Source organism: Ambystoma mexicanum, chromosome 9 (genome assembly GCF_040938575.1).
Source record: "Ambystoma mexicanum isolate Mex_15411 chromosome 9, UKY_AmexF1_1, whole genome shotgun sequence".
Taxonomy (NCBI): Eukaryota; Metazoa; Chordata; class Amphibia; order Caudata; family Ambystomatidae; genus Ambystoma; species Ambystoma mexicanum.
The window spans coordinates 612,060,046-612,085,834 of record NC_090931.1 but is presented as its reverse complement, the minus strand read 5'-3'; the positions used below and the strand labels follow the sequence as shown (position 1 = coordinate 612,085,834).

The window sequence follows — 25,789 nt, the reverse complement described above, 5'->3', positions numbered from 1 at the left end:
AACACTCCTCCTAACGCTATTCTTACACTCCTTCCACTTACTCCCATTTCTAGTCTCGTCCATCCCTCTCACCAGTCCCTCTGATACCTCTTGCTCCCTCTAAACCACACCTCCACCCTTTGTTAACTCCTTCCTTCTACACGTTTCTACTCACTGCTTGCCGCTGCCACAAGTCTTGTAGGAACTGGAACCCTTGCAACTGTCAGTCATCCTTTTGGGATGGACTGGCTCTGGATTGCTGCCTGGTAGGCCTTGCACCTCCAGCTGAGAGGGGTTTCCATACCCTCCTCACATGGCCAGTGTGCTGGCCTTACCACATTCATAAGAAACATTTCAAATTTGCCAAATGTATGTTTAACTGTAGTACAGGTGTTCAGATGGCTATCTAGAACCTGGCCTGGTTGACAGGTTTGTGGAGGCCACCGTAGTTATAGTCAAAAGGCGAACTTTGAGGTTGGCCAAACCCAATCAAGGTAAGCATGGAGAGTGGTCCAGGCTTAATCGCAGGAGAATGCGAGTGGGGTCAAGGGTACACAATGAATCCCCACAGTGAAGCACACAATTCAATATCAACGGGTAAATACAAAAATACTATATTTATTATAGGCCCAAAAAAACGCACAATAGAAAAATTAATCAAACCGGTAGTAATATCACTCAATTATCAAACATATATAAAGTCGCCTTTTTAGGTTTTTAGGAATGCATACAACGACTTGGACAACTAAAAGAAGGTAAGTAGTGATGCAGTAGAATAGAAACCAGTTCCCAAGAATTATGCCTTAACTGTATGTTCAATCCTTAGTATGGATGGGGCCAAAAGTTACAACGCTTCTTCTTAGGAGAACGGACAGATGTAGGAAGAGTTCTTGTGGTCGTGAAAATGTTCCAGAAGATAATCCGGAAGTTACAGGTATGTAAAATATTAATCCTATTTTTTCAGATACAAGCTTTTAGATGGAATAACCAAAGTTTATTCTAAGGAGAACAGGGAGAGGTGAATGTGTTGAAATTACTTACCTGCCTTACTCTGATTTTCCCAAGCGATAGGTATGTTGACTGGGGTTCGCTGGAGGTAGTTTTCCCGCTGTTGTATGCAGGAGAAGATGCCTAGGTACTGCAGGTACAAGGATTCTTACGATCTGTTCCAGTAGCAGAGTTCAACTCTTTGCGAAGAAATGCAGAACGCATCGGTGCAGACATGACACTTAACCAGATGCAGGAAGGCGAGTTCCAGCAACGGCTACCGCACACTGTCGATTAGCAGGCATCCTTCTAGTCGCTGATGAAGAAGACCTTCCAGAGCATGATCCCTTGATAATGGTAAGCCGAAGCTTGGCAGGAAGGCGACTTGAGGCACAAGCTGGCGACCACTGGAGTTCTGGCGACGATTGCGGAACGGTGAAACTTCTACCAGGGTGGCACACTGGAGAGCTGGTCAGTCCACTGGGTGCTCCAGGGACACTTTCGAAAAGCTCAGAGTGGCTGGATCCTCGAGACTGCATCAAGACTGGTTGGATGGTTGAATCACTGTAGAGGGCCTTCGCAAATCAGGTAGTCCAGCAGGGCTTCACTGGGCCAAATGTGGGAAGTGATGCCAGGACTCTTCAGAAGTCCACAGATCTTCAGTCAGCTGCACTTCTGCACAGGAAACTTGCCTCCAACGTTGATCTGAAGAAATGTCTGCAGGATTTCTCTTCTTATCCTAAATCCTGTCTGGAAGCAAGTCCAAGCCCACCTATGGTAAGGATCTGCACCATTCAAACAGCCAGCAGTGGCCCAATCAGAGGTTTCACTCATGCCCCACACCCAGACTCTCTGGCACCACGGATGTAGAGTGGTACCAGACAGTCCCACCTACTTCCTGGGCTACACACACAAAGGCATGACTAACCTGTGATTTCCTGACCTAAGAAGGCAGAAATTAGGACAGACAACAATCTGGCCAAAGGACAAGTGAAAGCTCTTGTGGCACAGCCATTTTAGGACACTAGCCACATTTAGTAGCCATACAAAATTATCCCCACTGCACGGATGTTTTGTGCACTCTCCGTTAACAAAAAAGATAAAAAGACAAAAGGAAAACCTAGTTTCCCAGTACTAATAGTTGGAAGAATGGATCAGTTTCCCCATGACAAAAATGAGCAAATGGCTAAGGGAGTGAAGCTGAAGGCCTGCAAGTCTGGACAGGTTCAAAAACAAAAGTAAAAAGTTTGGGTGTTAATAGACTATGGAGGGAAAGATGCAGAAAGAGAAATCTTTCCCAACACAAGGTTACTGGAAATGTGAGTACTGCATTATTTTGACATTTTAAATGTGGGTATACTGATTGGCTGAGAGGAAAACATTTTGCATCAAGACATGGTCATTGAATATATGCATATTTACATGGCTTTATATCTTGGTATCATGCGATTTAATGTTTTTTCTTTTTTTGTGCAAGCCCCTTGCTCTAGCCTCCTGGACAGCAACACTAGAAATGCAGCAAGTAAACTTAACTGAGGCATTAACCTGGATGCGAGAAAACACTGATCGCGTTGCAGCGCATGAAACAGAAGTTGGGGACTACTACGACTACCTCCTGACTCGCCCAGCTGTGGTGAAGCTCAGCAAGAGTGAGAAAAAGGTGTGTCCAGAAGTCCTGCAATACCCTTGGACAGAACAAGTATAGGAATAGAGTATTTGTTATTTTATGACTGGGGAAGTCAAGTTGTGAGAGCTTTACCTTTGCACTCCTGTTAGTCTGTAAAGTATTGCTGTGGGATCTTGTAGAGTGTACTTCATGCTAAATCCCCTCTAGGCACTAACAGTCGGCAAATTGGACTAAAACAGATGGGTCTTTAGACACCTCCTGCTGACTGCAGATGTGAGTTTCCACCATTCCAGTAAAAATAAACGTATGGAGAGTTTGTATATGAATGTTATAGTTGCATTTAAAGAAAAATAGAACTCTGTAGCTAGTACTGTGACATTTTGATCACCCAAAAACTAGAGCCTTCTTTAATGATTTTGGCTACAAAAAGATCTTGTGGCCGTGGTCATGGCCAGATCAACGGACATGCTTGCATAGCACATGAAGGGTTGGGAGGAGTGTTGCTTGCCAGGTATTTTACTAGAAGTTCTCCCAATTTGCAAGGGCACAAGGAATAATCCCAGGATAATTAAACTACAAATGAGTGCATTACCGCTTGACACCTGAATGAGACTTCCGTTCATTTGTTTAAATAGCCATCTGTTTTATTATCGCCTTATTAGACATAATGCTAACCTGGTTGTCACTACATACAGGACTGCACCACTAGGCAGGTAGATAAATATAAATTAGAGCTGCTATACTAGGGAATTGGCCCACAACCAAAAGCCTTAACAAATTCCAAAACATATGCGTGTCCGTAGATACAAGCGATACTCGAGAGATTTAGTAAATGACATGGCTCGTGGATCACAATCAATTTGTATTGTCATCAAAGATTTGAAGTTATCTCAATGTTAAAGGATATTTGTACCACGCACTATCACCACCGAAGTGGTTCCCTGGCGCTCTGGAGGATCTGAAAAGGAAAGGGGCTAGTGGGGTGAGTTAGTGGGAACGAGCGGGATAAGTGCAAGAGAGCAGTGATGTGCTGTTGGCAACTTTATTTCGGTTAACACACTTCGCTGAGCTTGGGGTTGCTTTCCGGTTGGTAGCCGTCATGTGCTGTTGTGCGAAGCTATGTGTGGTTTGTTTTGTTGTTGCGGTGTAGTGAAGGTTGTGCGGTTTGTTGTGATTTAGGATTGTGATTGTGTTTGGTTAGAGTTTGAGAGGTGTATGTAGAGGGGTGAAATTGTTAGTGGGGTTGGTTATTGGCCTCGCTATGTAGAAGCGATATGTGGTAAATTTCCATGTTATTTCTAGATGTGCCGCATGAATATCTCTGCATTTCTATCTAGATCCGGCTCGGGCTAATATTCACAATCCTGTCTATATATGACGCACACCAATATTCACAATTATATTCAAATGTGGCACTTGCCCACCTTCAAAATCCTGTCTAGATGCGAAGCAAGCCAGCATTCACAATTCTATCTAAATGTGGCATTGGTAGTATTCCCAATTCAGTCTAGATGTGGCACTAGCCGACATTCACAAACCTGTCTAGATATGACGCAGGCTAACATTCACAATTCTGTCTAGATGCGACGCAGGCTAATGTTCACAATTCTAACTAAATGTGGTACTTGATATCATTCACAATTCTGTCTGGGTCTGGTACAGGCTAATGTTCACAGTTCTATCTAAGTGTGGTACTTGCTAACATTTACAATCCTATCTAGATGCGACGCACGCTAATGTTCACAATTCTACCTAAATGTTGCACGTGCTAACTATCTAAGTGTGGCACTTGCTAACCTCGATACGATGCAGGCTAATGTTCATAGTTTTATCTAGTTTTTAAGAAGGTTAGTGTTAATGTCCTGGTCTGCTAAGGTCTGAGGGCAGGTAGAGTGGCAGGGCTTCTGCAGTAGAGTGATTGCTCTCCTCCCCAACCAGGCCACACCTACCTTGATGGTTGCTGCTGGTTGATGGCTGGCCGCTGGCCTCCCCCTCCTGACACCTACTTACACAATCAGGAGCTGCCTTTGTGGGAGCCGCCATTTTCCCTGGGGCCCTTAGCCGCAGGGGCTGCCCTGGGAAGGGTAGTTATGACCAGGTACATGTACCAATCTGGGGAGTTGGGCGGGCTGAGGGGCGTGAGGGGGAGAAAGCCAGTCGCAAACAAATTACTACACTCCAGGGACTGCACACTCTACGTGCAGGCCAGAACAGAAACAGGGTCTGAAGCTACAAAAACACAAGAGAAACCAATCATAATAGCACAAGTTGCTTAAAAAAGAAATTGAAAAAACACTCCAACCCTTCCACTAGAGTACATGAAACGGGCCAAAATCGGATTACAATCAATGTACAGCTACTCACTGAGCATCAACAAGCTCTCCAACAAAGTTAGTGTGTTAGAAAGGAGTGACATTTTTGCAAACCTTGTGCCAACTGTATGGTCATCGTTTCTAAAAATATTTGATGACCATGCACATTGCTTAATTTGGATCCACGATTGATGTAATTTACTTAATCACTTGAGTAGCGCTTGTATCTAGACACACGCATGACTTTAGTTATTAGAAATAATGGATTGATAGTATTTTGCATTTGGTGTAACAATGCAGTTTACACATCTCAATTGTGATGGATAAGCCTTGCAGCTTTGTGTCGCTTGCTCCACTTTCGAAGGTCCTCCACTCCAGGAAGTGGAAGATGTGAGACAATAGTAGCAGGTCTACACTGCTAGGGCTGCCGCTACCTCGGAAACAAAAGTTGGCTTGCCAGTGTGGTTGGCTATAGTAACAGACTTGTACAGCTTGTGTTGCAGATGGTTTTGTTTTTTTTTTAACCAAACTCCCTCACTCGTTGTTTTTTGCCCTTAGATGCTGACGAATATGTGCATATGCCCCACTCAAGACAAGACACATGAAATGGGAAGTGGGGCATAAAACAGTTGAACATACACCGATCTGTGGTGCTAAAGAGGAGAAAAAGGGCAATGTCTTTGGGTGCCATAAGCAGCAAGGGGTTGCAACCAGTCGTGCCAACACAGTCTTCAGAAGAACACAATGAGGGTCGCTCTGGGAATTCAGAGGGTGTAGGATACAAATCGGAGATGGCCACTACTGTAGCTTTAAATAAGTTAACATTTCGGAGGATCCGAGAAGCTTTTGTCAATGTTAATGCATCAAGAAAGGATGATCGAGTCCAACTAATAGACCGAAAAAGCCCCACGCTAGGTGGTGGTCAGGATAGTGGGAGTGAGAGTGCACAATCAATACCTCAACAGAGCGAGCGGGCCAGCATCCACCTGAAAGAGGCCATGAATGACCTACCCATTCCTCTAGAGGCAGAGAATGCAAAGGGCATTTCTGGTGAAGAGGAACAAAGAAAATCTACTTTCAAAGAACAAGGGTACGCTGCTCTTGCTACAAATGCAACACTGCAGAATATTGGTGGCTTTGAAAATAGTGTGGGGAAGGATATGGACACACAAATAAACCATAACAGTACCAGGGAAAACTCACAAGGTAGCATACCTGTTACTGATAATGTACCAAGCTTTGAGATGAATAATTCAGCACTGTTGCCCCTGCCAGATAATATGGGGAAAGAGAACAGTTCACTGGAAAAGGCCCCCAATAAGCAAAGCTCTCAGAAAGTTGGTGGTTTTACAGCCAATATTTCAGAGCCGTTGGTGGGGCTAAGAAACATCACCCCAAGTCTTGTTTCCTCAGAGACTTCTAAAGACGGCAATGGAAACTCATCAAGACAAGAGCAGCAGGGTAGATCAACCGAAGATGTTGACACTTCAACCACCAATGGAAATGGGCAGAATGATGCCTCAGTGCCAAAAATCACAGATGCCAGAAATATCAGCACTCCGCCACTAGGAGAAGTAGGCAAGGGAAGAGACGATGGCAGCGGAAAAGAGCAATGTACCTGTCCTGGGGCTTCTGCGAAAGAACTGTTTTCCCACCAAAACCATCAGGCTTTAGCTCAGGTGGGGATCGTTGGCAATGTAAAGCACATTGAAGGTGAGCAGGCAGGACCCCGAGCCGCAGTAGATACCTTTGTCAGGACGCCTCGCACAGAGGAAGCCGCCTGGGCTGCAGCAGCCTTGATGTTTCTGTTTGTCCTACTAACCCTTGCTGTGCTGTACACCAGACTGTGGAGAAAGTTCCGGAAGAGCCAAAGCCTATACTGGGCCCGAAGCAGTGACGAGGAAGGGCAGGAAACTGTGTCTGGTAAGCTACGCTGGCATTGTCTGCCAGAATTGTTGTGTTATGTCGTCATGCTTGTCATTGAGAAAAGGAGTAATCTTTAGAAGTCACAGAGATGGCAATGATCTACTCTACCTGGCCGCTCAGCTTATTTTATCTTGCCAAATTAATGCAATGTTTCTATCTTTGTATGGGTATAGGTAGCAATTCCTTAAAATGCATAAAATAAGTTACAGCTCTACAGTGGTTTTTGCATGCAAATGCAGTTTTCTCTTTGTTTGGCAGGGCTCTGAAATGTGGCTTACCTCCTTTCCTGCTCTTACCATTTGCAGTTGTTGAGTGGGGTGTTCTCTAGCCTGATTCTTGGTTAGAGTAGTACCGGTCGAAGCTGTCGCTTGGTCCTTGGGTGGGGCAGATATGTTACTAGCAGTGGAAACATTGATAATACCTTACAGTGCAGTTTGCCATCTTCGTGACTCCTGGGCGAGGGGATTGAGGCATTTTGCAGGCTGGACTTCTATCCATATTGGCCATTGACGCAAAGTAACACTGGGCCACCAACAAGCAGTTTTGGCGCACCAAGGCTGTTTTCACCTTGCCACACTGGTCTGTTTTTACACTTCTTTCCCTTCTCCCAGATCTCTTCTTTCACAAGCAACCCTTGACTTAGATGTTAAAGAGTGCAAAAGTCAGTGTGGTCCCAGGATGTAACATCTTCACCAAGACTTCTTACTCAGTGCTTTGACTACAAGATACCACACATCCAAGTAAAAACTAGCATTTGCCCCAGCTGGCTGTTCACCCATATGTACCATCATCCAGGCAGCTGCTCTTTCTCCCCATTTTTTTACTTTAAAAAACTATGTTCTTGTTGACCGAGACATGGGCCCAATATACATCTCAGAATAGCTCTTAACACCACTAGACCACTACAGTGTTTATGATTATTAATATTTATTCATGTCCATTCTCTAAAAACTGCTCAGCGGATGAAAGTATATATATTTGTTTAAAAATGTGCCTCCTTCAAATATATACCAATTTGAAATAGGCTCTCCTTTGCTAAAAGAAATTGTTAATCCTTGATAGGACTACATTTTCCACACGACATATGGTTATTAATGTTATAACTTCTGTGACAGGATGGTACAAAGTAATAAAGGCCGACCCATGACCTGTTTTATATTCTTTATTCAGGTTTCTGAGACTACAACAAGCTAACGTGTCCCAGCCAGTCCCCCTGTATCTTTGTTTTTGACATTGTAATTTTCACACGCTTTATATTTGAAAGGCCTCTTGTGAGATTCCAAGACACTACTAGGTTTCAGTCGATCTCCTCTGTGTGGTTTGCAGTTCATCCCTCGTAGTCAAACAAGCAATACTCCATCATAACTCTCGCTTTCCATTGTATAGTGCTTATGGTCTCTCAACCTCTCCCGCTTCCAATAGTCTCCTTTGTCACACATGACAGCAAGCTACTGTTCCCACAGTGCACTTACTTTGCATGAAATGTCTCTGTAATCATTTAGGATGCCGCATACTACGGTTTCCACAATGCAGTTCACTGGAATTGAAATGTCTCTGGAGTTTGGCAATCGAGATGTAGCAGACTGAATCCTGTAATGAAATTCACTGTACTTGCAATCTCTTGGTTGTTGCTTTTGAGACTGCAGAGGGTTTCCCACAATGGATTGGCTTTCCTTGAAATGTCTCTGTGGCTCACCCATCTGATCAATTATCGAAGGTTGTGGCACAGGCACTTTTGATGAATCCTTGAAAATGTGTATTCTTCAATGATAGTAGTCGGCTAATTTTGCATGCTGTAACTGTATGCATGCATTGCAAGGTAACCCTGTAGTCTCTGTTATTAAGTGACGCAGAAATGGTAATGGCAGGGAAAGAGGGCATCCACCATTTAAACAAAACAAAAATAGAAAAAGCCCAGAAGTCATACCATCGAAGTAAATTACAACTAAGTAATTTGGTCCAGCAAAACCACGTATAACCCGTGGGGAGTGTTATTGTGTGAAGTCTATTTTTATTACTGTATTGTAGAGGAGCACTCGCATTCCTCTACAGGAAATCCCGCCCCCTGCCTCCTCTATGTTGGTAGTCCGAGATTGTGCTGTTTGACACCAGCATTTGTGCCAATACTGCAGTGTATATTCGAAAGAAGATAACCATTGAGACAACCCCATCGAATGTATCCCCGAAGAGACGACAAGCTGAGGCAGGGACTCCCTGAAGGAATCTGAAAAAGAGCTAAGAGAAGCTAATGACGTCACGAGAGACATGTGTGACGTCCCAAAATATTGGCTGAAAAGGATGCATGGACCCTATAGAAACTAATGACAAAGTAAAGAGACAAGTGAACATTTAAATACAGAGATTACACGTGCACAAAGTGCTGCAGAGAATCAACCATTCAATAATTGTACAGACGCAGAAACGCAAGGTAAACAAAGTCATCCTAGAAGCAGGCTTTATGTAGTGAATAGAATGCAGGCGAAGCCGCCACTGTATAGAAGCTGGAAATCTGTATCAAGAATTTTAGTAAACCAAGACCCATGAAGAAGAAAGAATTGTGGTGCAGCAACAATAAGCTGAAATCGTGGAGATGCATGGCGAGGCTGTCTGGCCTGGTATCAAAACTGAAGCAGCCAAGGTCGGTTATCTATTCTTGAAAGGCGTGAACGTGCGTTGGATGAATCATCTTTTGTCAAGGTGCCACCAAGAGTGGCAACTTTTATTAATTTAAGACATTTAAAACCTGCAAAATTGACCAAATTGTGGTCTCCTGTCATGTGAGCCAAGGATGAAAATAGTCGAACTTGGAGTCCTAGAACGATACGGAGTACTCGCACTTGCATGTATTCCCAGAGACGAGGGTACTTTGCAAGGCCAAGTTCGAAGGCAATCTTCATGCAGAAGGCTTGGAAGATGAGAGATGTTGGGCTAATTGGGTGGGGAGATAGTCAGGCCCACCTCCTTGCACCTGGGTCTGGGCTTACATACTGCTAAGTGGACCGAATGTTCCAGACATGCCACAAGCGTGCCAGCCAAGTGGAGAAGTCTGTATAATGAAGGACCTTCTAGTTTAAAAACCTATTGAAAACTGTGCACTTAATGATTTTAAGGATGACCTATTTTAGAGGTAGGCATATATTGTCCACCTGACATTGGGCAGCCAATCACAATCCTAGTTCCTTTGTAATGTATACTTAGATGTTCTCCTTAAGCCTATCACAATCCCCAGCAGGATTTACGTTATTTGCCACATAGTACAACATCACCTCTGACGTATTTTTAATATAAAGTCTATGTTTTGTGAAAAGATCGCTGAGCGAAATTGAGCGAACGTCCGTTGATGTCCGCTGTAACTCCGTTTTATATAATGAATACAGTACTTTGCCATCTTCCTGAGTTGGTTCGGTTATCTGGGCTAAGTTAGTCTGTAAACCCATCCATTGTATGCACGTTACTAAGGCCATAAGCTCAGTATACATACTTACACCAGCTCTGTTCACATGACATTTTATTATCATGACCAGCCTGAAAAATATTGGGCAAGTAAATACGGTATCAGGTAACACAATTGCGGCAAAAATGTTGCCGGTAAAGAAAATGCAGCAAAAATGCCATGGTTTGACCCGTTAAAGGTGTACCCCATTATACCATTTAAGGGGAACGGGGGGTTGCGGGGGTATCCCCCTCTCCCGTTAAATGGTATAATGGATCCGGGGGTTGCGTGATGTCCCCTGCATCCTTTACATGATTGTGGCAGCAAAACCACAGCATTTTTGCCGCAAAGTTTTGTATTCACAGCCATTTTTGCCGCGATTTTAAGACATGGAACCGTAAATACACAGGAAACGGAAACTATTATTCACGCCAGTATGGGACATTTCAGATTTAAGCCTAGTTAAACGCCACGGATGCTTTTTGCACTGAATCCTCTCTTTGGTGAGAGGCACATATCTATTTTGCTGCTTTCGCTGCTAACTCTGTTGTCCGAGGATGATGCAGAGCAAATCTCCTAATTTACTTGTAAAAACGTTCAAATGTCAGGCTCCCGGATCAAAATGATGATTTATTGAGCCGGAGTTAAAGGCGGCACTTGGTTATCCGGCATGAGCTACCTTCGGGCAAGGATGAGCTAGTATACATGAGCTTTAAATCTAGCTACCCCATGAGATGCAAATCAGAACGTTTTGTCCATTGCAAATCTTTTGTCTTATTGTGATGCACCACTGCAAGGGACTGCTCCACATCTCAGTGCATCATGCACCCAAATGCCATATAAATCTAGAACCATGATATGATATGATATGGTATTTGTAACGCGCCTATACACAGGTGTTTCAAGGCGCGACGAGGCAGGGAGGGGAGGAACAAGGGGAGACAAAACAAACGATCCTACTAGGCCAGGTGTCATTCAGATCGCGCAAGTGCAGGGGTGGGGGAGGGGGGGAAGTGCAGTAAAGGTAAGTGGCGTAAGTAATAAATAAAAAAAAAGGGCCAGCTAGTGGCAAGTGCAAGGTAAGTGCAGAGCAAGTGCTGGGGAAGTGGGGGGGCTGTAGGGATACAGAGACAGTCCCGTAGTGCAGAGGGGTTCCAGGGGATCAGTGACTGGGACCAGGACCGAAGGTAGTTTAGAGTGGTCCAGTTGCAGGATCAGTGCAGTTTAGTGAAGAATTAATTAGCTGTTCAGCAGGGGAGAGGGAGAGAGAAAGCAGAAGCAAAGAGGAAGGTTTTGAGGTGCTTCCGGAACCGGAGGTGGTTCTCCTCAAGTTTCAGGGAAACGGCAGGTCTCGATTTTGTCATCACGGTAAAATGTTGCTTCAAAATATACTATACGCTTGCATTATCGTCTCTCATGCTGAACCCACAGTAAAGAAACCTGCATTCTTGCTACCACAACCATGCTCCCGCTCCCATACATTTAGTCCTGCTAGACTTATTTCTTCTTTCATATCCTCATCTACCACCAGCCCTGCCCTTCTTACCCAGGGACTAATGCCTGTATATAGCTGGTGGCGTCACAAACCTCTTGGTGGTTTTACGGCACCTTATCTTGTCCAACGGTGGTGAACGGTGCAGTACAAATACCAGGCATAGACCTAAGGGTTGTATCGGCCACTTTTACTCCCTAAAAATAGGCAAATGCTTCCAAAAAATAAAAATCGGGAGTAAAATACTCACAATAAATACTAGGAAACCGACACATAGGATCTTGTACCCTGGCTTTCACCCACATAGCTGCATGGATACGTTTGGACCAGTATTGCATATAGTACCACAGGGACAAACTACTGCCTGATCCGAAGAGGTATGAATGTATTTCTTAATGTGCATGAGTAACTTGGTGCAAAGAAGTATTTATTACAAAACCCCTTCTTTTATGAAGTGAAACCATGTTTACTTGCTTAAAGAATACTCCCGTTGGGGATGGGACTTAATTGTGTACTCCCTAAAAAAAAAAAAAATCAGTTTACTCACAACTTTGAAAAGTAGTGTGTAAAATACTCCCACTTCAAAAATCTTAGATGTAGCACTGATAAATGCAATCTAACATAAATACGGCATAACTACGTTTGGTAAGCCAATTCCCAGAATTATGAAGAGTTAAAATACAGTTAAGGAATGTCTAGCTGTACCTTTTTATTATGATGTATTGTAAAAGGCCAACATCGGCTTGGATGGACTCAGTGTTACAATCCTGAAATCGTTAGCCCACGAAGATAATTTAAGATGCACCCATCCCGAGCACCGCAAGTAAATATTGCATGGGTATACTTGTTTGCACCAGGTGTATGAGGAGAGTCAAAAGTACCTCTGTGTTAACCTAAAGGTGCACCTCTGGGCACTAAGTAGGACCCAAGGGGTGTGTTATTTCTATTCCTGCAGTCTTCACTTGTCCTGCATCCTACTTTTGGCAGATTTTATTTTCTCTTCATTTCGTCTTCAGGCTTTGGGACCGTGGCCAAACTCTTAACTCTGTTTCTGCCTATGGTCTCCTGGATTTGGGTTCTGGAGGCTGTGGGTGCAGTTAGACTGCCAAGATGTAATATCGTGTGTAGGTCTCTTTTTTTTGTGGAGTGACTCATCACTTAAAAATGGGAAGAATTTCTCCTACTTATCTTTGGGCCCAACACATCCCTCCAGTGAAATTGGAGAGGGGAGAATGCGCAGTTCGTTTGATCATTAATTATACAGGTGTCACGTGCACCAGCTGCACTGTGATGGCATAGAAGGCACAGAGGGCCTTTTATAATTGCTTTTATTACCATGTATGCCTTTATCTTGGGACCTCATTAAGTGTATTCTGTGAGACTGAGTTTATTTACTCTTTTCTGCAATACCATAATGCTGATCTTAGTTCCTCTCCACGGTCCATGTCCTGCATCCTTCTTCCAGAAGATCGAGATTGTGATGCAACTCTTATTTGGTGGGTGCAGTATGACCATAGCTGGCTTGGGATTCCTTCCGCTGTGCAGGGAAGTCATTAATATAGAGACTGAAAATTATTAAGCTGAGGCTGCAGGTTTATGGCTGAAGATCCTATTTTGCACGCTGTGTTTCTTTACTTGGCAGGTCAGCAAGTCCTACATAAAACAAATTTAAAAACAGAATCTGTTGGAAGCCTTCCACACTCTTCAAACCTGCAGGAATGTTAAGTTTAGTCCCGAGTCTCAGATTGAATGGTGCGCATTTGGAAATGTTTAAAGCAAGCTAATATTTTGTTCACTCGTTTTCTTTACATGTTTGCTCATCAAGTGACTGGGCTAAGGGGTATGCAGGCGGTCTGCCCCTCCCTTCCCCGTACTCCTTTCAGAGCCCAATGCATTACCTGCCACCCAAAAAGTCGCACAATTGCATAGACTTGTGCCCCATGTGGAACCCTTTACACCAGCTGCCACCAAATAATGCCTCCTGCATAGGTGGTTACTAAATTCTCAAGTGGGTGTTTGGCAACGTGAGGGAGGAGAACGTGAGACACTTGACAGGCGCGGCTGCTGAGTAAATGGGCAAGGAGGAGGTTGTTTGGTTCATGCGGGACGCAAGTAGGTCAGTGGGCCCTGACTGATTCCTCTGGTAAAATGATGGCTTTTATTATTTGTGTTGCTGCTTAATTTGTTTTAATTAGCCGTTTCTTAAAGTAAGCAGTTTGTATTTTGGGTGGTCTATCTTTACTGTGATTTGCCCATTTAGGCCATCGAACAAAACATTTTCTATATGTAGCTACAGCGCGTCCTAGTACGTTCTTTTTGTAGTATTGCTGTTTAGTATTGGGGTGCCATCTTAAGCTCTTGACTGCTTTCAGTGGGATGCATATTTAGAGGTGGTGTTTGGAGTACATTTTTGTGTTTTTTGTAATTTGACATTTGTGTATTGATTGTCAAATGTAGTGGAATGGACTTCTCTGGAATTTTACAGCTGGGAAGAGAAGTGCGTAAAGGTATTCCCACTGTGACGCAGAGCATCTCGTTATGTCTTCCTTTATCTTATTTCCTCTTCTTTCCTTCCACAGCAGTTATTAAGAGGCGCCTGACGGTGGGACAAGCACGAAGGAAAAAGAGACAGACTTACAAAAAACGGCCACTCATCTTCTACGAGAATGTAAGTGACAGCTCGGACTGAGCTGGCCTCCGATGGTAGCCCTCCACTACTGGCACCTCTCGATTTCATTGCTTTGAGGTGGCAGTTTTGGTGCCATGGTATGGGGTTTGTCCTGCTGTAGCGGCATCCAGGTTGATGCCACTTTGAGCACAAGTTCCCAGTACCATAAGACTCTGGAAGGGATGTTGCACCTCTGCTTTGCCTCCAGGCTTTCTTGATTTTAGCAGCTAAGGAATTCCAACTCCACTTCCTCCTGTTTTGACACCACGTGAGTGACGCCTTTACCAGCATTCTGAATCCCTTTAGAAGAAGCCGTTCTCCTTATGATTGTTAATTGTTCCTTCCTCCCCACAGAAAATGAAGGTTAATCTTGCGCTGACCTGCCTTTAACTGCAAGGTGGCATGGAACAGAATTACAGCTATCTTCACAGTACAATACCTCGTCTTCAAAGTGCAATATTTCTCCATATACTGGAAGCGCCCACTGAACAAGCACTTTTTTTAGCCCAAAGTAAAACTGTAGGTGTGGTGTCACAACCCTTTACAAAATGTTTTACATAGGCAGGTACTAACCTGCAATAAAAACAGCCCGTCCCTTCTCCAAAGGATGTCTGTCTGTACTTTCCAGCAGGTTTTCAGGGTGTTCATGGCATATGAAGGTCACCACTGAAAAATGCTTCAGTGCATTTGGTGAGAGCATGAAATCGCTCCTCAAGCGAGTTTGTATAGAAGTAACTGGGCAGCACCCACTAACTTTGAAGCAACCCCTTCTGACAGCCGCGGGCCAGTTTATACTTGAAGCTACTGTTCCCTGCTGTAAGGACACTCCTGTCGATCTGTATAATCGTCATGTGGATATTCACCCCTTTGGCAGTCTCTACTGTTGCCAGCGATTCGTAGATGGACTGGTTCCTCTCAAAGGCCAGTAGAGCTCAAGCAGCCTATGCTGCACGTTAGGTACTGCTTTCCTAACAGGCCCTGCTCCACTCCTATGGACCTTGTAGAGGCACCAGCCTGTCTAGAAATCTCTCAATTTTCCAATTACTTAGCCAACCAGTGTGGTCCATTTTCGGTTCACTCAGAGCCGGTTTGATCCAGTGGGAAGTGGAGTCACTTTAATTAGCTTGACACACTTCGTTGAAGGGGAGCCTAGTGTCTGATGCACCAACAGCAGCCCATGGAAATTATGCAGATATTAACAACCAGCACAAAATCTCCCTGCTTGCTTGTGAAATCGCGTCCGTAGCTCAAGTGTTTCCAGCAAACATGCAAAGAATGTGACCAAAGACAGCTCTGTGAGTAAATAAAGTGCTTCGGACATGCCAAGCCAGGCCTGGCTCAGCAGACTGCCTTGGAATTGGACGTTTGGAAATCGTATCCAGGCTTGTTCTACCTTTTTTGCCTCTCTGTGGGATCCTGGCCTTAATGGAACTTCACCTATGAAAGAATGCAGGTAACCTACAGCTCCTGAACTCAGAAATGAGGAAACGCACCAAAATGTAGGTTTTCAAACCAATGATGACAATGAACCGTGACTCGCCATTCTTTCCTAAAAGCATTGAGAAACTTTTTTTGTGTGTTTTGTATTGTTTAAATAAACTTTTTGAATTTCATGATTTGTCTTGCATTGTCACAAACTATGATAAACAAGTGCAAAGTTTATAAGTTTTGGGTGAAATGGAATTCTGTGCATTTCTCCCCCGTATGCCATGCTGCAATAGAAGCGGTTGGAATATTGTGTGCCACCATACCTCCCAAGAACAGTTTTGTTTGTCTGGTTGCAAGGCAGTTAAAAAATAAAACGGAAAATCTTGGGTGAGCGTGGCTCCTGATCCAGTGGACGTCTCCCTTTCCTGCTGAAGCCATCTTGGTTAGAGGCTAAAGCTGTTATTTGTGTGTATACTTTGGAGGTAACTGTTGCAAGCTGGACATTGACCTAAGAATACTTTTTAATACCAAATAGGATGAACTATGAGGCAGAATTCTTTGTTCTGAAATTAACCTAGTTTCTATTTGGTAACAGCAGCATCCCCCGAAAGGCATTTCTCTTTAGGCAATGAAGAATGAATTGTGATATCCGGTGCAAGGTAGTGTCACAACACTGGTTTTGTTTCTACTTCATTTCATATTGATAGGAAGGTATAAATGGGAATACCTGGTCTCACCTAACACAGCAGCCTATAGGTTGGTTCATCGTTCTCCGATAGGTTTGGATTTGAACAAGTTGGAATGTTAGGCCTTAGACCGCTAAGCTAGATCGCAAATCCACTTGCATTTGTAGTGACAGTTTTAGGACAAATCTGAAAGAAATTCCCTTCACAAATGCTCTCCTGAAAAATGAGAAAACATAGTAAAACAGGCATTGAAAGCTTGGGGCAAACAATTATCACATTTGCAAAAACGGGTATACAGGTAGGCATACATGGCCAAGAGACATGCACATCTTTTATATGTTAAAATGTCTTACTTTGATGGGAACTCAACCAGCAAGGATTCCCAAGCCGACTCTTCTGTCCATCATGTAAATACTTCATTAAACTGTCTACCCCAGGATATGTATTGTTTAATTGATTAGTAGGCAAGTGTGTAATTGCCACACATGCAAAACACTTCAGCATTTCCCAGTACTTACTCATCTAAACCATTCTACACCACTGCTTTCACTAGATGACGCAACTTCAGGTTTTGCAAATACATTTACATTTTATTCAGGAAAAGGTGCTATGGAGGCCCTGTCTATCACTTTTGTTGGTCCAATACAAAGTATTAGCATCTCCATGGGTTTTTATCCAGTGGCAGACAAGAGTTTATTATACTCTTATAAAACGTGTGTTTTATGGTAGGTAACCAAAAGGGCTGTTTGTCATCGAGTTAACCAATGAAAAAATGTGATGTGTTGCAGGTTATAATATCTGTTATTGGTCACAATATTAAGTACAGAAATAGTAATTTGCCACCTACTATGGAGGGATTGTGAAGGAAAAGCAAAGCTCTTCCCTCAGACAGCCTCTGACCTAATTGGCTCTGAGGCAGGACATTGTTTGCAAACATGGCTCAGGTGCGGCTTTGGCTGCGCTTCACTCGGTCACAGTATGCACACAACAGCTCACTGTGGTCTCCTGTAGGTTATGATGGAGGCTGGGCTGTGGGAGTGAGGTGATTGGCATCTATCGCTTGCTTTATTTCTGTGCGCTGCAACTGTAGATGAGGGACCGGTCTGTCTATGAAGGTACTTTTAAGGAGAAAAGTGTGTGAGGGGTGGTAGATGGGGAAGGCTGGACCTAACATGGGGGCAGGTGAGGTGTGGGTCGTCACAGGGCCACAGTGGTGTAAATAGGCAGGGTCTGGGGAATACTGTGTTAAGGGGGAAACCTGGGTACAATTTTATTTTTATATATTTTAATTTGTATAAGTGCTGCACGCCCATGGACCTCAGACAAGACAACACTATTTATCCAGGGTCGGGGGGGGCGGGGCAGTTATGGTGGATGCTTAATCTGCGGAGTGGAAGATAATGGTTTTTATAGCCTCTTTAAAATTGGCCAGAGAGGGAGAGGTTCTTATGTTGAGGAGAAGGCAATTCCATGTGCGTGGTGCATGTGTTTCAAAACTTGTTCTACCAAATTTGGTTAGTTTAAAGCGAGGTTGACTTAATGTGTGGTTGTCATCAGCCTGCAGCATACGTACGAATTGCTTGGCTTTTAGACGGTCAGTTGGGTATTGTGGGGCTGTGTTCCTCCTACATTTGTAAGTGAGGGAGGGTGTCTTGTGTATAATCCTCTGATCAGTAGGCAATGCAAGATTTTCCTGTATGCTGTAACATGCTCCCGTTTAGACAGCCCATAAATCGCTCTGACTGCTCTGTTCTGTATTGTTTGTAAGCAATTCAAATGTGCCTGAGATGTTCTGATCAGTAAACTATTACAATAGTCTAATCGGGGAATTTATCATGGCGGTAGCCAGAAGGTTTCTATTCTTGATGCAAAGAAAGGGTCTAATCTGGTGTAGTAGTTTATTGATGTATCCACAAGTTGAACATATGTGGGAAACTTAGTGTTTTATGGAGTCGAGAGACTCCAAATGTTTTGACCACATTGGAGACTGGTATAAGATTACCTAGGATTGAGAAGTTAGCGTGCAGTAGATCTAGTTTCTTCAACCGTGGTCCTGTGGCTACAATGAGGAGTTCAGTTTTTCCACTATTGAGAGCTAATAATTTCCATTCATGATTGTATAGCCATGTATACCCTGTTCAGGATCTTGTTATCTTCTTTGTGATTCCCTGATAATTCCAAGCGTACCTGGGTGTCTTCGGCATAGTTAGCATAGTGGACACCCAGGCCATCAAGGAGGTCAAGGAAAGGCCTGATGTAGATGTTAAAAATAGTAGGTGATAAGCATGAGCCCTGTGGTATTCCACATTTGGTAGTAATGGGAGTGGCTTGGGCATCCTCTACAGAGCCCTCGATGTTTCTGGGCCTAAAAATGACATTATCCATTGGGTGTTTTTCTTGGATCAGTTGGCAATTTCTTCTAATCTCTTTTGCAGCCATTCATGGTCTACGAGATCAAAAGCTGCCGAAAGGTCCAACAACATCAAGAATGCAGGGTCACCCTTCTCCACCATTTTAATGCTGTTTGATTTGAGATCTTTAAGATAAGTCTCAGTCCCATGTTAATTTCTAAATCCGGATTGAAAGATCCCTAGGATGTTCTTATCCTCTAGCTGTATGTGTGCTGCTTTGTCTAGAATCTGGTAATAGGTCTGTAGTTCTTTAGGGATGCCAGGTCCGTCCAATGTATTCTTCTGAATCTGAGGGATGATCCATGCCTCTTTCAGTGATTGCGGGTCTATGCCTTTGGCAAAGGACCTATTAACCATGTTGGTGATCCATGGTAAGAGTAATCCCATATAGTGCTTTTGTATGTTTGCGGGGCAGGTATCCCGTAGGCATGCTGTGGGTTTTAATTTCTGGACTATGTCACTGATTTCGGCTTCAGTGCAGAGTTGAAACTCAAAGTTAGGGATTGTGTTATCACTGGCCATTAAGGCCGGGGTGTGTCGTAGTTTGGTGTTCTCATGCCTCTTCAATGAGGAAATTTGACATTTGGGTATAGCCTGCTGGTGGCCTGTGATTTTGGTCACAAATTCCTTTTGGAGGGGGAACGGGTTTAGTTTCAAATTGTTATTCTTTGCTATTATAATTTTTTTTTTAAAAGGTTTGCACTGCCGCTTTATATTTGCAGAGCGTAATGGGGCCGTGGTTCTTGCGCCATTCTCGTTCTCGTGCTCTTGGTTTAATGACAGCACCATACAAGTAAGAAAAACTATGTGTTTTTTGGTTCTCACTTATGAGTTTCTTGATTTTCTCAGGAGCTATTGCATTAGTAGTGGATGCAATGGCCAGAGCAAGATGTTGTACATGGTCTGAACCATTCATGAATGATTCTGTTGGTCACAATTTGGTGAGCAGTAATGTCAAGGGTAGTGATAGTTATATTTTTAAGATTCCTGCATTTCCTTTCTGTTCTCGGGTTGTTAATGCAGTTTATTGGGGACGGATGGTAAAATTAATAGATGTATTAATCGGAAAGTGATGTGACCAGGGACAAGCCTTTGTATTGATGGAAATATCATTCAGATTGTGTCAATATCCAGTCTATGGTATTTTGTTTATTTATTTGTAGAGCGCTCCGGACCCGTGGGTAGAAGGGCGCTTAAGGAATCGGTTACAGGCATAAGATAAGCATTTACAGTTACAAAGAGCATTTGCAGTTACAAAGTACATCAAAGAGTTTTACAACGTACAGCAATTTACGTATAATACAGGTAATGTTACGGCTGTTAGAGTTTAGAGATGAGGTTAAAAAGCTACTCTTTCTTCAGTAACCAGCCTATAACAAGTTTCCTAAAGATAGGGAAGGACTCAGTGGTTTTAATGTTGAGTGGTAGGGTGTTCCAGAGTTGGGAGGCTAGTACAGTGAAGCTGGTGCCTCCTGCTCTTTTTAAGGCAAATCTGGGCACTAACAGGCATAGGGAGTTGGAAGATCTGGTGGTTCTGGATGTGGGTTTTAAAGTGAATTTGTTAGAGCGGTACGGTGGGGCTAGGTTGTTTAAGGCCTTGTAGGTGAGGCAGATAGTTTTGAAGTCGTTTTTTTTTTTGCTGTATGGAGAGCCATTTACACGCTTTCCTGGTAGTGGAGATATGCGCACGCCTTTGGATGTTCAGTGCTGCACGCAGAGCATTGTTCTGGAGAACCTGGAGTTTGTTAGTTACGGATAGGTTGGCTCCTAGGTACAGGCTGTTGCAATAGTCTAGTTTGGACTGAATGAGTGCTCTGGCCAGAGTGAGGCAGCTGTCGGGGGATAGGAAGGGTCTGCTATCCCTGATTAGCTTGCCCGTATAGGCAGTGGCCGAGGCAGTTGAGTTGATTTGTTTGGAGAGGTTGGTGTTGGCATCGAGGTGAAAGCCTAAGGTTTTCACACTTTTAGCGATAGGGATGGTGTAACCGTCTATGATAATATTCTTGTAGCTAGGACTGAGTTTAGACAGGTTATGGGGAGAGCCGACCAGGAGAAGCTCCGTCTTCTCATCATTCAGGCAGAGGCCGTGGGTGGCCATCCATGCCTGAATGATGGAGAAGATTTCGTTGATCCGGGTGACGTCCGCGTTGTAGTTGCCTGAGATGGTGAGGAGGATCTGGGTGTCATCTGTATAGTTGGTGTAGGTGACACCCAGACGGTCCAGTTTGTCTAATAGGGGCTTTGTAAATATATTGTACAGGGTGGGGGAGACACAGGAGCCTTGAGGGACTCCACAGGTAGTGGGGATGGGGTCAGCAGCGGCTGTAGTTGAGAAGACTCGCATGGTTCTATTCGCCAGGAAGGATTGTATCCATGCGGAGGCGGAGGAGGAGAAGTGGGCTGCGATAGATAGGTGGTTGCATAGGATTTCGTGGTCGACTAAATCGAAGGCCGCCGAGAGGTCCAAGAGCAGTAGGATTGCTGCATTGCCTTTGTCTTTGATTTCGTCAATCTGGCTTTTGAGGTCAACCATGACCTCCCTATGGGTTTTATCCTTAACTTTTTGGGTGAAGCCCATGGCCTCGAACCCTGTTAAGAGTGGTGTTGCTTGGGTGTCCGTAGGGCCTTCTGCCCATAGGTTAAAGTCTCCTGCTACCATAACGTAGGATTTAGATTTTGTGAGACTGTTCGCTACTGCAAGAAGTTCTTCTTCAAATAGTGACCTATTTAGGGTTTGTAGAGGATGACAATTGTCATGAAACAATTGGGGTTAATCTTCAATTTTATTGCGAGACTCTCACATCCCTCAATGGTGGAAGTATTAATGGGATGACAGTCTAGGTAGTCTTTAAAAAGAAGTGCTACACCCCCTCCACACTACCCAATGCGGTCAGTTCTATGTAATTTGCAACCTGGTGACATCGAGAGTAAGGCAGAGATCAGAGCTGTTTCATGGAGCCAAGTCTCGCTAATTGCAAGCATATTGAGATCATGGAGGGAGATATAATCGGTGACCTGTATCCTGTGCTGAACTATTGAGCGTGTGTTTAGTAAGGAGAAGCTCAGCTCCTTATTGCGAGAGGTTGCATTAATGGTGGATTTAGAACGCAGCTCTTTATTGGGCTCAGAGCCTTGGCACAACAACATTGGCGTTGGGCAGTGTGTGGGCGTAGGTGTTTCATTGCCCAGTTGGTGTTGGTCATTACCTTAGCTGATTGAAGGCTTTTCGTAATTTTTTTGTCAACCATGGGAGAGGTGTGCTAGCATTGACACTGGCCGTTGTTGTGTTCGTTTATTGGATCCAGCAAAGATGGTTGATAGTGCTCCAAACCGAGTATTTGGGTTGAAATCTAGTGGGTTAAGCAGGTATGTTTGTAAGATCTAGTGGTTGGTCGTTGGTCAAGGGTTTTTTTTAGCTGTTGTTGACCTTGAGAGATCGGTATTTGGCTAACATTTCTGCCTGTCTTATTTGGTATCTAGTTTAAAGTATGGTAGGCATTTTATCAGTATTCTCTGAAGGCTTACCTTCTGATTGATTGGGGTGTGGAGGAGATCGCTGATGGGGGTCGCGAGACGTAGGAACAGGGAAAGGGTTCCCCGGGGAGCGCACCTTGTGCAAACTGGTGCTAAAAGGCCTGTCAAACGCGCCGGCGCTCATGTACCAACGATGTGAAATTGACAGCCCAGTTACTGCTGGGTTATGTAGTCGGAGGAACCACAGTTTGCAGTCAGTACCCAGCGTTTCAGCAGGCGGGGCTCAAACAAGATAAGAATATGGTAAGCAGGGTCAACGGGGCTTTCAACTAGGCAAATAGAATGGTGCAGTTTGGCTAATTACAAACCCACGAGAGTGTACAGTCTCGCTGGGCGGGATTTCGCAATTCGAGCAAAATCGCACTTTGCTGAACACCACAGAGTTAAACATATTCAAGCTTTTAAGCTGTGAAAGTGCAGCGCTGATAGACAATTATAGTGAGGTCGCACTTTGCTAGAAGAGCATTATAGTTTTGTACTTTGTGCGGCACGATATTGTATGTGCAGGTCTCAAAAGTTAGGGCAATTCAATCTTCATTCCATCAAATTCTGCAAGCTAAGATAAATGTTGAAAGCTAAGGAAATGCTGCAAGGCAAAAGATCAGGCTAACAGACTTCAGTCAAAGCAATGCACAATAAAGCCCAATTCAAACACACATAACGTTCTCTTCCATGCACAGAAGTGCATTATTCACGCGATTATCATAAATTTAATCAAATAAATGACAAGCAACCCAGCAACATCAGTTTCAGTGACTGGGCTCACTCTGCATCTATCCACCCCAGTTGCTAGACCACGACAGATGAGAAATGTAGGCTAGAACCACATAAAAACGTTACTAGGCAATTTACAGTTACTAATTAATGTGCGCTGAAAGCATTTGGGGTGGGGGGCAAAAAGGTGCAGATATGGGAGATGAAGCACAGGGAGATGACTTGTTGTGGCTCCCAGGAGCCTTCTATGTTAAGGCCTGTATCGGACGAGGGCCCCAATTCTCCCCCAGGCTTTGTTGTTGATCTTTCGTCCAGAGCCTCTTTGGAGGCACTAGAACGCTCTATAGATCGTTGTTATGTTGAGAACTGACTTTCTGGGTAATTTGGTCTCCGGGATGAAGTGGACGAAGTGCCTGAGGTGAGGGATTAGATTACCCAATCTGTTTTTGTTGCTGGCTCGGACTCCCCTAGTCTGGAGGTGTTGGGGCTCACAGTTCTACTAGAGTCAACTTTGCCAGGCCGGATTGCTCGGTTGGCCGTATTGGCCATACTGAATCCCAGTGGAGCAACCACTTTAGTAAACTCCCGTACATTCCATCGGTTATAAGGGATCAAAGTTGTCTTCTGCCCGAGCATTCACAAGCTGGCAGCTGGCTTGTCCTCAACGGTCTCTGGTGAGGATTGGGTAGCCCATTATTCTTCTTTATACCTCTGGGGATGTGGCTATTGATTGCCCCTTTGTTTTGCATTCTAATCAGTCACCTGGTATTATGGAGGATATTACATTTTCTGTTGGGGACATTTTAACAGCTATTAAGAACCAAGCCAGGAATAAGGCCCCAGGTCCAGATAATATTCCTGCAGATTTGTTCCTGGCGGAGCCAGGTCTGTGGGCCTCAATTTTTACTTTAGGGTTCAATATTGTTTGTGCTGGAGCCATCCATCCTGTTTGTTGGTCCTGTGCTATGATCTATCCAATCTATAAAGAAAGGCCCAAGTGTGCTACCAACGTCCTATAGGCCAATCTCTCTTCTAGACTCAGTATTTAAGATCTTGGAGAGGCCCATTCTTGGGAGATTGGAGTCTTGGTAGAATACAAATATATTTTCTCCTATCCAACTGGGCTTTAGACCAGATTTGGGGACCGCTGAACAGGTTTTGAATCTTTACTTGGTGGTGGCGCATTCTTGGTTTATCAAGGCTGAATTAATCTTTTTGGCTTTCATGGATCTGAGCACTGCGTTTGATAAGGTCAATCGTGTTAGGCTGTGGAGCATGCTCAGATCCATGAATTGCCCTAGTGGATCTTTTAGAGAGAGATTACATCTCTCAACGATGGCCTGCGTGAGGAGTGGACCAACCTCTTCGATCCAAATTGAATGTGGGGTACGCCAAGGCTATGTTTTGGCCCCTTTACTCTTGTCTTTACATAAATGGTCTTTATGACCATTAACTTAAATCCAATTAGGACTTTCCTAGGCTCAACAATAGGCGTTTGACCTTACTTGCCCATGCAAATGACACTGTTTTATTAGCTCGTACCCCCAGGTCCCTTCAGTGCCTCGTTGATTATTGCAGATTCATGGATACCCTGGGTCTGAAGGTAAACGCTCAGAAATCAGCTATGATGGTTTGTCACAGGGGGAAATGTCCCCTGAGGTTTCCAACTATCTTTTGTAAGGGGGAGTTAGTCCCTAGTGTGGATCACTTTGATTACCTGGGGTGCAATTTTCATTGAGTTTTGGGGCGGAGGCACATGTAGAGAAGCAGACCTTAAGATCTGAACAGGCAACTGGGGGGTGGGGTAACAAGCTTTAGAGTCGTTTTAAATAAAACCTATTGAGCTAGTGCTCTATCATGCTGAAGCTTCTTCTGTGGCAGGATATGGCATGGAGCTGTGGGAATTTGGTAAAGCCGAACCTTTCCAGGTGGTCGAGAACACCTTTTTAAGAGCTTTCTAGGGTTACCTGACTCTGCCCCCAATTTTACAGTTAATTTTAGGAAATGGGTTGTTGCTTTCTTACTGACCCTGTTGCATTTATGCCTGCTAGTTATTGGCTAAGAATGTGAGTTAACACTGAAGCTATTTTGACATAGGAATTAGTCAGCTACTTTGTGTTTAGAGACCCCCATTTGAGGATTCCATGGCTCAGGGATGTGAAAACTGTGTTGTTGGATGCAGGTTACTGTTTTTCTACAGCAGCTCTTTTAACCATCAAGTTATAAACTCTGCAAAAGATAACGTACTTCAGTTTATTCAGACTAAGAGAGTGTCTTTGGAGATTGAGGCCATCCAATAGGAAATTACATCCCCTGGTTTGCAGAGATATCTAGAGCTGGGCACAGCATCCGTCTCAATGTATCCTTGTTTCTAGGGCGTGTTTTAATTGTGTTCATTTAAGAGCTGTGGTCGTGGCTTGACTCGGGGGATGTGAATCAATCACGTTTGCTTTGTGGGGCAACTTGGCACATTTATTTCTGTTCTGCCCGCCTTTTCAGTAATCCGAGAATATATTTTGAATCAGTGGAGTAACTTTGCTGAAAATGTTGGGGGGACATGACATCTGAAGAAAAGGTGCCCCAGCCAAATGA

General features: G+C 44.0%; 1 protein-coding gene across 1 annotated transcript in view; it reads left to right on the top strand.

Annotated features, from left to right (window-relative positions):
- Positions 1-16,037, top strand: part of TP53I13 (tumor protein p53 inducible protein 13) — a 141,614-nt gene extending 125,577 nt beyond the window's left edge. The window contains exons 6-8 of the mRNA XM_069613937.1: positions 2,444-2,626; positions 5,520-6,828; positions 14,336-16,037. Coding sequence (XP_069470038.1) covers positions 2,444-2,626; positions 5,520-6,828; positions 14,336-14,445 — 1,602 coding nt within the window. The 3' untranslated portion in view covers positions 14,446-16,037. The remainder of the gene's footprint in view (positions 1-2,443; positions 2,627-5,519; positions 6,829-14,335) is intronic.
- Positions 16,038-25,789: the final 9,752 nt, after the last annotated feature.